Source organism: Ursus arctos, unplaced genomic scaffold (genome assembly GCF_023065955.2).
Source record: "Ursus arctos isolate Adak ecotype North America unplaced genomic scaffold, UrsArc2.0 scaffold_19, whole genome shotgun sequence".
Lineage (NCBI taxonomy): Eukaryota > Metazoa > Chordata > Mammalia > Carnivora > Ursidae > Ursus > Ursus arctos.
Genome location: NW_026622863.1, coordinates 3,488,692 through 3,501,477, shown reverse-complemented (window position 1 = coordinate 3,501,477; position 12,786 = coordinate 3,488,692). Strand labels below are relative to the sequence as shown.

Sequence of the window (12,786 nt, the reverse complement as noted above, 5' to 3'; positions counted from 1 at the left end):
ATCTGTGGGACTTGAGGCCAGGTGCGGGCCCCTGTATAGAAGTCTCTGGAATGGTGGGAGGTGGGAGTTCTGGGCTGCTCGCTCTGACCCGGGGTGTGGTGTGCGTGCGTGTGTCCCCTTGATACCCGCCATGTGAATGCCCCTTCGGGGAAGGGCAAGTCAGAGTTTGCGAACCTGCGAGGACCCCGCGGTGGGCAGAGGGGCCGTGCCAGCGTGCAGGCAGGAACAGCTGTTGCCTCTCATTAAAAATCCCAATCAGCGGCCTGTCTCCTTCAATTAATTATCACGGCTGTGTCTTCTGGAAGGCCGTGGAGGGCGCGGCAGGCACCGGCCAGGCCCATGTCAGCTGCCCCCCAGCCCAGCCCGCCTGGTCCACAGGCCTGTGACTGCTGCTGGGGGGCCGGGGGGCTCGGAGGGCGCAGCCGCAGCAGCTCTGCTGCTTCCCCTCCCCCCAGCGGTGCCAGAGGACCTTGGACCTGGCAGAGCCAGGAACACAGGGTGGAGGAGTGGGGAGCAGCAGGGTCTTCCCTGGGGGCGGGGCTCAGCCGCCTCACTGAGGAGACTCTCAAAGGGTTGTGGTCCCCCCTTGTTTTCAGAGCGTGCTTAGTGTTTTGTGACACGGTGGAAACACCATGGATTTGGGGTGGGCAGGCCGGGTTTGACCCCCACGACTGCCTCCTGCTTTCTTGTGGCCCTGGTTTGCTGTCTGCTCAGCAGGAGTGGCCAGACCTGATGCGGGGGCGGGGGGGGGGGGCATAACAGTCCAGCCACCTGAAGGAAGGGCCTGGTTGAGAAGCTCCTGGGGCTTCCGGGAGCCTGTGGCCATGGCCTCAGAACCCCTGTGGCTGAGGTTAAGCTGGGGCTGGTGGTGACCTCGCTCAGGCTGAGAAGGGCTGTCATGACGATGGATATCCCTCCCCGCTCCAGAAGATTCTGAACAGACCTCAGGAGCCCCCGACTGCTGTCACTGCGCCCGTCTTACTGCTCAGCTCCCTTCAGCCACGCAAATGGCAAGAGCAGTCACAACTGTGGGTGGCATGTGTTCCCAGGGCTAGACACACCGTTGGTTCCTCCGTGTGGCCAGGCATGGCAGGCTCTGCCCTTGGTCTTGGTTGGGGCTCCTCTTCCTCCTCCTCCCCCCTCCTGCCTTGAGCAAGGCCCTTCTGTGGTACCCCAGGGTCTGCCTCCCCGCCGGGCCCCAGGCCCTTCTGTGTGCCCACGAGTGTGGGGTCGGCAGGGCCGCAGCCCACCGCCAGTGCGTGCAAAGGTGTCCCCAGACAGGTCTGACCAGTCGGGGTAGCATAGCTGCCTACTGTGGCTGCTGCCAGAACCCCCCCCCCGGGGGGTTGGCAGCGGGGTTCGCCTGGCATGTTCTGCCCGTGGGCAGTGCCAGCTTCTCGTCTGCGACTGTGGGCATCAGGGGGCCGAGGATCTGTGATGCACGCCGGCAGCTGGCAGCACAGCTGACGCCTCAGCCCCTGGGGGTCGCCTGTGCACGCTTGGTGAGCCGCGTGTGGGGGGCTCTGGCTGGTTCCGTTGCTCCCTGCTGCAGAGCAGAGCTCACTTCCTGCGGCTGCTGGAACGACCCCGTCTAACTCTCCGCTGTGGGTTTGGAGCGGGCGTCACCTTGTGAGAAGTGCACGCTGGGAGGGTGTGGATGTCGGTGCGGGCGGGGGCCCCCGCTCTGTGCCTTGTCCCAGCAATGAGATGGGTTTCAGTCCAGCCTTTCTGCCATGAGAACCTGTGTCCTTCGGAAGGGGGGACCACCTCCTATGTGCCCCGCGGGATGGGGTAGAAGCCCTTCAGGAGAGCGCATCTTAGACCGTGCACCAGAACGCGAGCCGCTCTGAGTCTGGAGGAGGCCCCAGCCTTGTTGGCAGTGGCCTCAGCTGGCCCGTCCCCTGCACCCCGGTCCTGACCCGGTCCTCTCTGTCCTCCAGCAGGACGCCGGCTCTCGGGGCAGCAGCAGCGGTCGGGAGCGCCTCATCGTGGAGCCCCCGCTGCCCCAGGAGAAAGCGGGGGGCCCAGCCATCCCCTCCCACCTGCTCAGCACTCCCTACCCTTTTGGCATCTCCCCCAGCTCTGTGGTGCAGGACTCACGCTTCCCACCACTCAAGTAAGTCTGCAGATGGGGGGCCGGGGCGCGGGCGTGTGTGGGGGTCTGGAGCCTTCGGCTCCGGCAGCGGTGGTGCCTGGCGGCGGGTCTGCACCAGCTGAGGCTGAGAGCTGCCAGATGGTGGCTGAGCCCTGGGCCGCAGCCCTGTCTGTGCCTGCTGTCCATCCGCACGCTGAGACGGTAGCAGGCCTGAGGAGTGGTAGCTGTCCACCTCTTGTTTGTGGGAGCCAGGACCTGTCCCTGGAGACCCTTCATTCGGGCGGAGGCGGGAGCAGCAGTGTGCGGGGGACTGTTGCCCAGCCCGTAGCAGGAGCTCTGCTCACTGCTGTCCTCCCCTTGTCCATCCGTCCGTCCCCACCCGCAGCCTCCAGCGGCCTGTGCACCATGTGGTCCCCCCAAGCACCGTGACTGAGGACTACCTAAGGAGTTTCCGGCCCTACCACACCACCGAGGACCTCCGCATGTCCTCCCTGCCTCCCCTTGGCCTGGACCCCGCCGCTGCCGCCGCCGCCGCCTACTACCACCCCAGCTACCTGGCCCCGCACCCGTTCCCCCACCCAGCCTTCAGGTGAGGCACCCCACGGAGTCCCCTCATGTCCTGGGGCCAGGCTCCCCAGCCTTCCACAAGTTAGCCGTTAGGGGTTTGCTCCTGGTGGGAGACCCCATCAGCCGTGCTGCCGCTGCCCCAGTGGCTGCCTGTGTCGCTGCCGGCCTGCTGGTGGCACAGTGCATGGCTTCACGGAGAGGAGGGAGCACTTTGCTGCTTGACTGGGAAGCCCCAGGGCAAGCGTGTCCCCCGTCTCTGCTCCGTGCAGGAGCCTCCCAGGTCCCAGCCCAACGTGTCTGTAGAGCAGGGGCTGCTGCTCATAGGGGGCCTGCGGTCGGGCCTGGAGGGGTCCTGGCTGGGCTTTGGGGCTGGCCGTGGCCTCTGTCGCCAGGGCCTTTGTGGAGGCTCCCGGCCATTCCGCCCTGGCTAGGGGGTACCTTTGGATGGGCCTGGGCTTTGTTTCCTTGAACTCTGGTTCTCACTGGGCCCCATCTTCTCTTCACAGGATGGATGACTCCTACTGCTTGTCAGCCCTCCGGTCCCCCTTCTACCCCATCCCCACCCCCGGCTCCCTGCCCCCGCTGCACCCATCTGCTATGCATCTCCACCTCTCTGGGGTCCGCTACCCCCCCGAGCTCTCCCACTCGTCCCTGGCTGCGCTGCACTCGGAGCGGATGTCCAGCCTCAGCGCCGAGAGGTAAGCCACGTCCTGGGCCGGGGCGTCCCTGCTCTTGCTGCCTGACAGCGCAGCGTGGCCCGCGCTAGGGCCTGGCTCGGCCGCTCGTGTCCGCGGTCTGTTCACCCACGAGGTGGGGAGGGACGGGTGCTAGACTTCGCGCTCCCAGCCGGTGCCTGGCGGCTCGGTGGTCCGTCGCCAGCCTCCTGGCACGAGCAGCACGTGCTGTGAAGCTCGGTCCGGGGGACTTCAAGTCTCTCGGTGACTTCATAAAAGCGGAGGCCTGCGCGTCTGCTGTCGTGGCACAGGTTACAGTGCTGGTCTCCTGCCCCCGGGAGTTCTCTCGGGGCCCGTGCCTCGTCCCCCCTGCGCCAGCACAGCGGCCGTTACCTCCTCCTCCCACTTCACCACAGGCTACAGCTGGATGAAGAGCTAAGGCGCGAGCGGGAGCGGGAAGCAGACCGCGAGCGGGAGAAGGAGCGCGAGCGAGAGCGGGAAAAGGAGCGCGAGCGGGAGAAAGAGCTGGAACGCGAGCGGGAGAAGGAACGGGAGCGGGAGCTGGAGCGCCAGCGGGAGCAGCGGGCCCGCGAGAAGGAGCTGCTGGCGGCCAAGGCGCTGGAGCCGGCCTTCCTGCCTGTGGCCGAGCTGCATGGGCTGCGGAGCCACGCGGCCGAGGAGCGGAGCAAGCCCTCGGAGCAGCTGACCCCGACGCGAGCAGGTACCGCGGGGCCCCGGCGGCCGGCTGCCGGCCTCTGTGCAGAGATGCGCCGCGTGGCCCATCGTAGGCTACAAACGCGAGGTCACGGAGCCAGGCGGGAGTTGGGGAGAGGTGCCCAGTGGGCCCCCGAACCAAGAGACGTAGATCCCGTCACGCATGATAGTAAAATGCAGTGAAAGCATCAGGAAGGGAGAAATGCGTTTTGAGTGTTTCTTTGCCTTTGTCTTGAACATACTTTGTTTCATCGCGGGTATATGTCGTCAGTTAATAATGGCTTGTTAACAAGGGGCTTGCATGATTCTGAGAACTCAGTCTGCTTTCTTGAGCCAGTGCGAGCCCGCGGCAGCACCGCGGCGGGTCCGATCAGGAGCGGTGCCCACCAGCCACCAAGCATCCCCGGAGGCCGTGCTTCCTGAAGCATCCATAGCGCCCCTGGGGTCAGGCGGCGGTGGAGAGAAGGGGGAGGCATGGGCCGGGCCCCGGTGCTGAGATCCTGCTGTGGCGGTTTCTCCCCCCCACAGAGAAGCTGAAGGAGGCGGGCCTGCAAGCACCGAAGCCCATGCAGCACCCCTTGCACCCCGCACCCACCCCCCACCACACCGTGCCCAGCCTCCTGTCCAACCACAGCATCTTCTCGCTGCCGGGCAGCAGCACCGCCACGGCCCTGCTGATCCAGCGCACCAACGAGGAGGAGAAGTGGCTGGCACGGCAGCGGCGGCTGCGGCAGGAGAAGGAGGACCGGCAGTCGCAAGTGTCGGAGTTTCGGCAGCAGGTGCTGGAGCAGCACCTGGACATGGGCCGGCCCCCCGTCCCCACGGAAGCGGAGCACAGGCCGGAGAGCGCCAGGTGTGGGGCTCGGCGGGGTCGGGGAGTGCCAGGGAACCCAGGGGCGGGGGTCTTCACGCTTGGATTTGCTCATAGCCTGCAGTTTGCCCTGCCTCCTGAGTCTTTCACTCGCTACCACACACTCCCCGCCCGCCCCCGATCGTGTTTGGCCCGCAAAGAAGCAGAGACTCTAAGCAGGGAAAGAGGCGCTCGGAGGTGCCTGTTCCTAAGTGATGGCGCCGGCCAGAGCCAGGGCCTTCCCATGCAGCCTGGCTTCGTCCCCGCGGGGACAGTCGTGGCGCCTGGAGGGGGCAAGAGAAACCTTAATTGATAATTACACCCGTTGTTTCTGTCTGCCTCTGTTTTCAAGCCCAAACGTTTTTTTAATGAGAAAGGGGACTGTGTTTAATTTTTACTTAAATAAGAAATTAAGTTTATTGCTATTGCAATAAATAATACCCGTTTCCCAGCCCACTTCTGGGATCCTCCGGGAGGTCTTCGTGCCCATCTTGGGCCCCTTCCTACACTTACAGCTGCCCCCGGGCCTCCCCACTCCCACCTGTTGGTCTAGCTGTCACTTAGTAGCGTCCCCTACCCCGTCCATCCCTCCAGGGCTCATCAGCCAGAGTTGGCAGAGAGCCTGGCCACGTCTCAGGGACAGGGGATACTGGCCTCAGTTTCCCCAGTTGAGCACAAAGGAGGCCGGGTGGGAAGATTTGGGAGTGTCTCTCCAGCTCTTAATGTTGAGGATGCTGTCTGGGTCGGAGACTTCAACGTCCACATGCTCCTTCCCTCTCTTTCCTTCAGCTTTTGGCCGACTGTGCCCTGGGCGCTGCTGGCCTGTTCGGCAGCCCTCCTGTGGAGTCTGCCGTTGGGTAGGGCAGCGGTAGGGATTCACGGGCTGATCTGGTGTGAGATGGCGTGTCTGCCGCGCACAGCCTACACTGCCCACTGTGGCTGCAGTGAGAGCCCCTCTGCTTTTCTGAGGCCGCTCAGAGGCGAGGTTTTGTCCACCGGTGAGCTGACCTCTGCTCCTCCGGCACACCTCAGCACCTCCTGATAAAGTCTGGGTATTCTGACTGCCACGGGGGTCAGCCTCTGCCCAAGGCCTGAGGATCCCAGCGCTGCTGTCCCCAGTAGGGGTAGCCTCTGCCTCAGGACCAGCAGCCTCGTGTGGGCCTGGGGCAACAGGGGCGGAATCTGGCCCCCAGCAGCTGGCAGCGCACGTGGCCTTACAGCAGCGTGAACTTGACATCTGATGGGGCCTTGTGTTCCGAGCTAGAAAACCATTCGGTGCTTCGCTCCGGTGCATGAAATATTTATTCTGCTAACGGGTTTTATTCCTTGGCTGTTTGCTTTAGGGCATACGGCTTCTTGATATGGTTTCCTTTTGTACGCTGCTCATCAGTGGTGCGGTGGCATTGGGAGGTTTTCTCCCCGTCTGCATTTGGGAGTAAATTGGTGGCTATGGTTCATTGTCCCCCCCCCAGCCCCCCTCCTTGGCCATGTGGGGAGAGCCCTGGAAGCCTGCTGAGATAGAGGCAAAGTGTCTTACCTGATAGGAGGTCGCTCTAGTTCCCGCCCTGCCTGAGTGTGGGGGTGCTGTGCTCCCGCGAGTGGCTTGGCTCCATGAAGACTCTCTGGGTGTAGCTGCTGCTTTGGGGCCACATGGGGCTGCTGCCGTTCCTTTTTTTTCCCCCCTTTTAATATTTTATTTATTTATTTGAGAGAGGGAGAGGGAGAGCACAGAGGGAGAAGCCGACAGCCAGCTGAGCAGAGAGCCCAACGTGGGGCTCGATCTCAGGACCCTGAGATCAATGACCTGAGCCAAAGGCAGACGCTTAACCGATGGAGCCAACCAGGCGCCCCAGTTGCTGCCATTCCGATGGGGACCACTGGGTGTGAGGGTCGCCCTGGAAGCAGGTGTCCCCCACCCCACTAGGCTAGGTGGACACCTGGGAGAGAGGAGAGTGGCCCCGTTGAATGCTGGCCTGCCCTCTCCCTCTGTCCACTGCCTGGCACATGTAGTGGTGGGTGCCAGTGACAAGGCCACACCTTTGGCGTCAGAAACTTGTCATTATTCTCTCCACAGTGGGTCTCCCCATGGAAAACAAAGGCGAGGGTCTGTCCTTACACAGAGTTTAGAGGAATTCTGGAAGTGGTGGAATGGAAAGAGCTATTGCGAGGCCATGGGTGAGAAAGAGGAGCAAAAGTGGGTCTGGCCTGAGACTGTCTCTGTCCTCAGCAAGCAGCGTCCATCTTTGAGCTTCTGTATCCTCTCAGGAGTCCACACCTACCTGCCTCCAGCTGTGTGCAGGGGAAATGGAGTCCACAGGCAGCAGCCTGTCAAGGGGTCTTAGAGGTGGCGGCCTAGGTGCCCCTCCAGCTCCGCTCTCCGGGGAGTTCCCAACTGGGCAGCCCGGGTGGCTGCCATCGTGACTGATGGCCTGCTCTGCTCATTCCCTAGGCCAGGACCAAACCGTCCAGAGCCGGGCAGCCGAGACCCCCCGCAGCACTTCGGCGGACCCCCGCCGCTCATCTCACCCAAGCCCCAGCACCACTCTGTGCCCACAGGCCTCTGGAATCCAGTGTCCCTGATGGACAGCACCCTGGAGACACGGCGGGCTCCTGAGAGCCACGCTCTGCACAGCCACCCCACTCCGTTCGAGCCCAGCCGCCAGGCAGCCGTCCCACTGGTGAAGGTGGAACGGGTCTACTGCCCAGAAAAGGCGGAGGAGGGGCCCCGGAAGCGAGAGGCCATCCCCCTGGACAAGTACCAGCCACCACCAAGAGAGGCAGGGAGCCTGGAGCACCAGGCCTTTCCTCACGGGCCCGGGCCCTTCCTGGCCGAGCTCGAGAAGTCCACCCAGACCATCCTGGGCCAGCAGCGGGCCTCCCTCACCCAGCCTGCCCCTTTCGGGGAGCTCACCGGGCCCCTGAAGCCAGGCTCACCCTACCGGCCCACAGCCCCGCGGGTCCCAGACCCCGCCTACATCTACGATGAGTTCCTGCAGCAGCGGCGGAGGCTGGTCAGCAAGCTGGACCTGGAGGAGCGCAGGCGGCGAGAGGCCCAGGAGAAAGGTGCGGTCTCCCTGAAGGCTCTGACTTCTGGGGTTGGGGGGCAGCGGTGCCAGCCCTCCTCCCACTCCTGCTTCCTGCCGTGGGCTTTTAGCAGTCAGGGAGCAGGTTCACTGGCTTCTGTGTTGCTCTCTGACACCTCTGCTGGGGAGACAGACCCAGGGTCCCTGCCAGTCCTGCTACAATGAAAATTGCCCCAAAAAACCTAACTAATCAAAGCTTTCTAGAAGAACGGTTCTACAGACATGCACAGTTATTAAGTGATGAACAGAGGCTAATAAGACGGTTTTAAATATTAATAGTGCAATATAACGGGAGGAACAGGCCTGGGCCCGGTTGGGGGGAGCTTATAGGGGCTGCCATCCTCGGGTGCGGGCGGGTGGGCAGGCAGACCCAGGTGGGAGTGGCGCAAGGGCAGGTCTAGCCCCCTCCCCTTCCTGCTCCTGCAGTGGGGGTGGGGGGCGTCAGCCAGCAGGCCCACGGTGCCCTTGGCTCTCCCCGACCTGCACACCCTGTGTGATCAGGAATGGTCAGGAGGAGCTGCTCCAGATCAGTTTCTTTTCTCCTGTTGAATTCAGCCTCTTAGCCACAAGCTGGGGCCAAGGCCAGGTCTTCCCAGGTTGTCACTCTCGGGTAGCTATAGGACCCGACAAGTACTTTCCTCCTCCACTTGCCCCGTGAGGAAGGATGAGGGGTTACCCTGGTGCCCTTGGTGCAGGGGTTCTACGGTTCCTTGCGTTTGAGTTTTGGTGCATGCTCTGTTGCCTCAGGCAGGGACTTGACTGTGCCTGTCCGCTCCTGGGTAGTGGACCCAGATGGCCACAGTAGGAGGGAGTGAATGTGCACACACAGCCTTGGGTTGCCATGGACACAGCCCCAGGCTTGTGGGATGAATGATTCCCTGCAGAGAGATCACTGTCCATTCAGACTACCTCAGCCTGGTCACTTGGGGTCCAGAGGAAGCCTGGCATCTGCCTCCTGCGTCCTCCACCCCCACCCCCCCAGCTGCCACCCCTGTAACGTGCTAAAATCCTAGGATTGGGGGTTACTGCACGTTTCCACCTGCAATAAAAGGAATCTGGGGTTTGGGGTGCTCAGAGAGGCCGGCAGGGCTTGGTCTGACAGGTGTGTCTGTACACACGTCACAGAGGGGCCCCGTGTGTGCATCCACTGGGGCACGAGGCTCCTGGCCCAGCCGAACAAACCTGTTCTTGCCCCCAGGATACTACTACGACCTGGATGACTCCTACGATGAGAGCGACGAGGAGGAGGTCAGGGCCCACCTCCGCTGCGTGGCCGAGCAGCCGCCACTCAAGCTGGACACGTCCTCCGAGGTACCTGGAACATGGTCCCTGCTGCGGGGCTGGGCTGGGCTTTTGGTGGCCCTGTCACTGCCTGCTCCTTGGCTTCCCTCCCGCTGTCCTGGGTGCACTTGCCAGGCCTCCCTGCGCTCCCACTTTCCCGCGGACTGCAGGTGTCTGGGTGTGCTCACTGTCCGGGCCCTGCTCCTCTGTGGCCCGGCATAGAGTTGGCCACGGCACATGGGTTGCATGGACTCCCGGAGGGGCCCCTGAGACAGTGGAAGCATGCCACTGCCAGTGGTTTCAAACTCATTTGTTTTCTTTCCCAATCTAGAAGCTAGAGTTTTTGCAACTTTTTGGCTTGACCACCCAACAGCAGAAGGAGGAATTGCTGACCCAGAAGCGGAGGAAGCGGCGGCGGATGCTGAGGGAGAGAAGCCCGTCGCCCCCGACGGTTCAGAGCAAGCGGCAGACGCCTTCACCGAGACTCGCACTGTCCACCCGCTATAGTCCCGACGAGATGAACAACAGCCCCAACTTCGAGGAGAAGAAGAAGTTCCTGACCATCTTCAACCTGACTCACATCAGTGCCGAGAAGAGGAAAGGTATGGCCTGCTGTGGGCCTCACAGGGTGGGGCCACTCTGTGGCCACGAGCTTCTGGAAAAGCAGGCCCAAGGCTCCTGGTGGGATCTGAAACCACTTCGTCCTGGGGCTGTCTCAGCTCCCTCTGGCCCCCAAGGAGGTGGCCGCTTTGCTCTCACAGGCCTGCCCCAGTGTCTCTCTGGCATCGACTTTCACTCCACCCCAAACACAAATCCCCCTCCTTGGAGCACATTTCTCTTATCTCATCAGTGGCCTCTGTTTTCTTTGTAAAGCCCACTTTTGTCAGCTGCTCTTGTCACTTGTTAGACCTCCTAGCACCTGGGGCGGCAAGTAGGGCAACCCCCTCCCCCCGGTGCCGGGTTGCATTGCACCTTCCTGTGGTAGCGGCTGTTTCCTCTTGGTGGGCGCCGACGTGGCCCACGGTGCTTTGTGTTACGACGGCAGGAGGCCCGGGGCGGCCAGGCAGAGCCAGCACATGCTGTGATGGGACAGCTTGCCCTGGAAGGTGCTTCCAGGTCCATCCAGCCACCCGGGGCCATGTTGGGGCCGCCTCTCTGGGCTGGAGTCCACAGTGCAGAAGGAGTGGTGCGGTCTGAACACGTTCTGGTATTCCCTTCTTTGGCCTGCCCCACACACTTGCGTAGCGCCAGGATGTGAGTTCAGGTGCGAACTTGGCCTGTCTGGGTGCTCATTTGCACACTTCCGAGTCCAGCTTGCTGACACCTAGGTGGTCACTTCTCTCTCGAAGGAATTCAGATGAAAGCAGAAGCACTTACTGGCCACGGACTTGCTTCTGCTTAGCTCGTTAGTGGAGTGTAGCAGTTGGCGTTTTGCTTTTCACCAGTGAAGTGGAACCCGTGCATTGTCAGGGCCAATGATGTGTTGATCACCAGCACCGGTCCCTGGGAGCAGCCACAGTCTTATCTGTAACAAGCATCTTTTTGCCTGACTGAATTGCTAGAGGAAGCCAGTCAGTAACAAGTGCCACGGCCACAGAAACGGCAGTGGCAGGCGTCACGGGGGTCTGGTCCCGTTTCGGTAGATGGCAACCATCCTGGGGCTTGTGCTCGCGTGCCCGGCGCTGTAGGGGAGGAGAACGCGCCTGGAAGCAGCCTGTGCTTCCTGAGCTGCTGTGTGGATCTCCGGGGTTGCTTCTTTGTGTTGGGACCTTTTGTGCTTGTGAGTCTTTTAAATAAGAACATGGCGTCGGAAATCACCTCCGAAGATCATAGAACCCGTTATTTTGTCGTACACACGGTTATTTTTGGAATGGGTCTAGAACACTCTGTAGTGAAAGCTGAGCGGAATCTGGGCTCACTCTAAAATGAAGGTTTCTTCCTTTAAACACAGCCTGTCCCCTTGGTGCTTGCTTTGTTGTTCTTGGTTTAAAGGACTTGGACCTGCCAGTTGCGGCCTGGGCTACAAGCCTGCTCCCTTGCCCTCTCAGCGTGTGCCACGGTGGTGTTAACCTCAGGCTGCTTTTCTCATAGACAAAGAGAAACTGGTTGAAATGCTCCGTGCCGTGAAGCAGAAGGCACTGTCCGCAGCAGTGGCAGACCCGCTCAGGAACTCTCCGAGGGACAGTCCTGCTGTCTCCCTGAGCGGTAAGGCCCAGGGCGGGAAGGACAGCCCCTTCCTCTGCTGCCTGGGACTGTCCCGAGGGCTGTCCGAGGTCAGAGGCGACCCCTCAAGGTCTTCTTCATCACGAATCTTTCCTCCTGGAAACAGTTGCATTTTGCTCTCCATCTCTCTCACACAAGCTCCCTGCACAGTTAGGAAAGCTGTCCTCGGGACCCAGCAGGCGTGGGAAGTCAGGGCTGGGAGCCGGTGGGGAAGGTCCCGGCTTCCGCAGGGCTGTCTGCAGTCGGTCAGTGTAGTCACAGCTGCCATCCGTTCGGACCTCGGAAGTCCCGTGCCCCGATTCCGGCACCTTCTGCTTCGGCTCTGATGCTCCTGTCGGCCCCGAGTTGGCACTCTTTTCCGGCATCTCCGCCTTCCTTGTTCTGCCCTGCAGGCCTCTCTGACACCTGCTTTCACACCTCCTCTCTCCCCCTATCTCTCCCTCCCTCCGTCTCTCTCGGCCTCGATTAAACCTCCCTGCGCTGCTGAGTGGAGCAGGAAATCTTTATGGTCCAGCCCTCCTGTTCTCAAATCTTAACATGGTCTTTCTTAGCGGGTTGGGCCACGTAACATCTACCTTTTGCGTGACCTGAAGCAACTTGCTTCTTCTGTCAGATTCTCTTTCTTTCCAGATGCCTTCCTGAGGCGCCTTTCAAGGATGGACTTGCTGCTGAACACAACCCCACCTTCCAACCACACGCGCTCACTGACTTTTAATTAAATGGCCCCCTGAGTCTTGGTCCTTTGCTCTAGGTCTTTATTAAATGTAAGCTCTAGAGGTCAGGGTCTGCCCATTCACTTGCCGCTCTTAACATTTTGCTCGCTTTCTGTCTCTAAAAGAACCAGCCACGCAGCCAGCCTCTCTGGATACGGAGAAGCCTGTGGGTGTTGCTGCTTCCCTGTCTGACGTCGCAAAGGGCACGGAGCCGGGGCGACTGGAGCAGCTCCGGCCCCAGGAGCTGTCGCGGGTCCAGGAGCCAGCTCCTGCCAGCGGCGAGAAGGCTAGGCTGAGCGAGGCCCCCGGTGGCAAGAAGAGCCTAAGCATGCTTCATTACATCCGGGGCCCTGCGCCCAAGGACATTCCTGTGCCACTGTCCCACAGCATCAACGGGAAGAGCAAGCCGTGGGAGCCCTTCATGGCGGAGGAGTTTGCACATCAGTTCCATGAGTCTGTGCTGCAATCCACCCAGAAGGCCCTGCAGAAGCATAAAGGTAATGAGGCTGCCTGTCCCTGTCCTGCTCCCATGTCACTGGAGCAGCTGGCTAATGTTCCTGGAGCGCTCAGCTGCAGCCAGGGGCCT

General features: G+C 61.6%; 1 protein-coding gene across 6 annotated transcripts in view; it reads left to right on the top strand.

Moving 5' to 3' along the window:
* GSE1 (Gse1 coiled-coil protein) overlaps nucleotides 1-12,786 on the top strand; it is a 407,885-nt gene that overhangs the window by 385,720 nt on the left and 9,379 nt on the right. For 5 of the 6 annotated variants that reach the window (XM_044382350.3, XM_044382348.3, XM_026494658.4 and 2 more), the window contains 10 exons: nucleotides 1,941-2,116; nucleotides 2,481-2,684; nucleotides 3,169-3,360; nucleotides 3,753-4,057; nucleotides 4,579-4,903; nucleotides 7,350-7,963; nucleotides 9,182-9,294; nucleotides 9,596-9,866; nucleotides 11,356-11,469; nucleotides 12,326-12,697. In XM_044382350.3, coding sequence (XP_044238285.3) covers nucleotides 1,941-2,116; nucleotides 2,481-2,684; nucleotides 3,169-3,360; nucleotides 3,753-4,057; nucleotides 4,579-4,903; nucleotides 7,350-7,963; nucleotides 9,182-9,294; nucleotides 9,596-9,866; nucleotides 11,356-11,469; nucleotides 12,326-12,697 — 2,686 coding nt within the window. The remainder of the gene's footprint in view (nucleotides 1-1,940; nucleotides 2,117-2,480; nucleotides 2,685-3,168; nucleotides 3,361-3,752; nucleotides 4,058-4,578; nucleotides 4,904-7,349; nucleotides 7,964-9,181; nucleotides 9,295-9,595; nucleotides 9,867-11,355; nucleotides 11,470-12,325; nucleotides 12,698-12,786) is intronic. The other variant, XM_044382349.3, reaches the window with a different exon arrangement.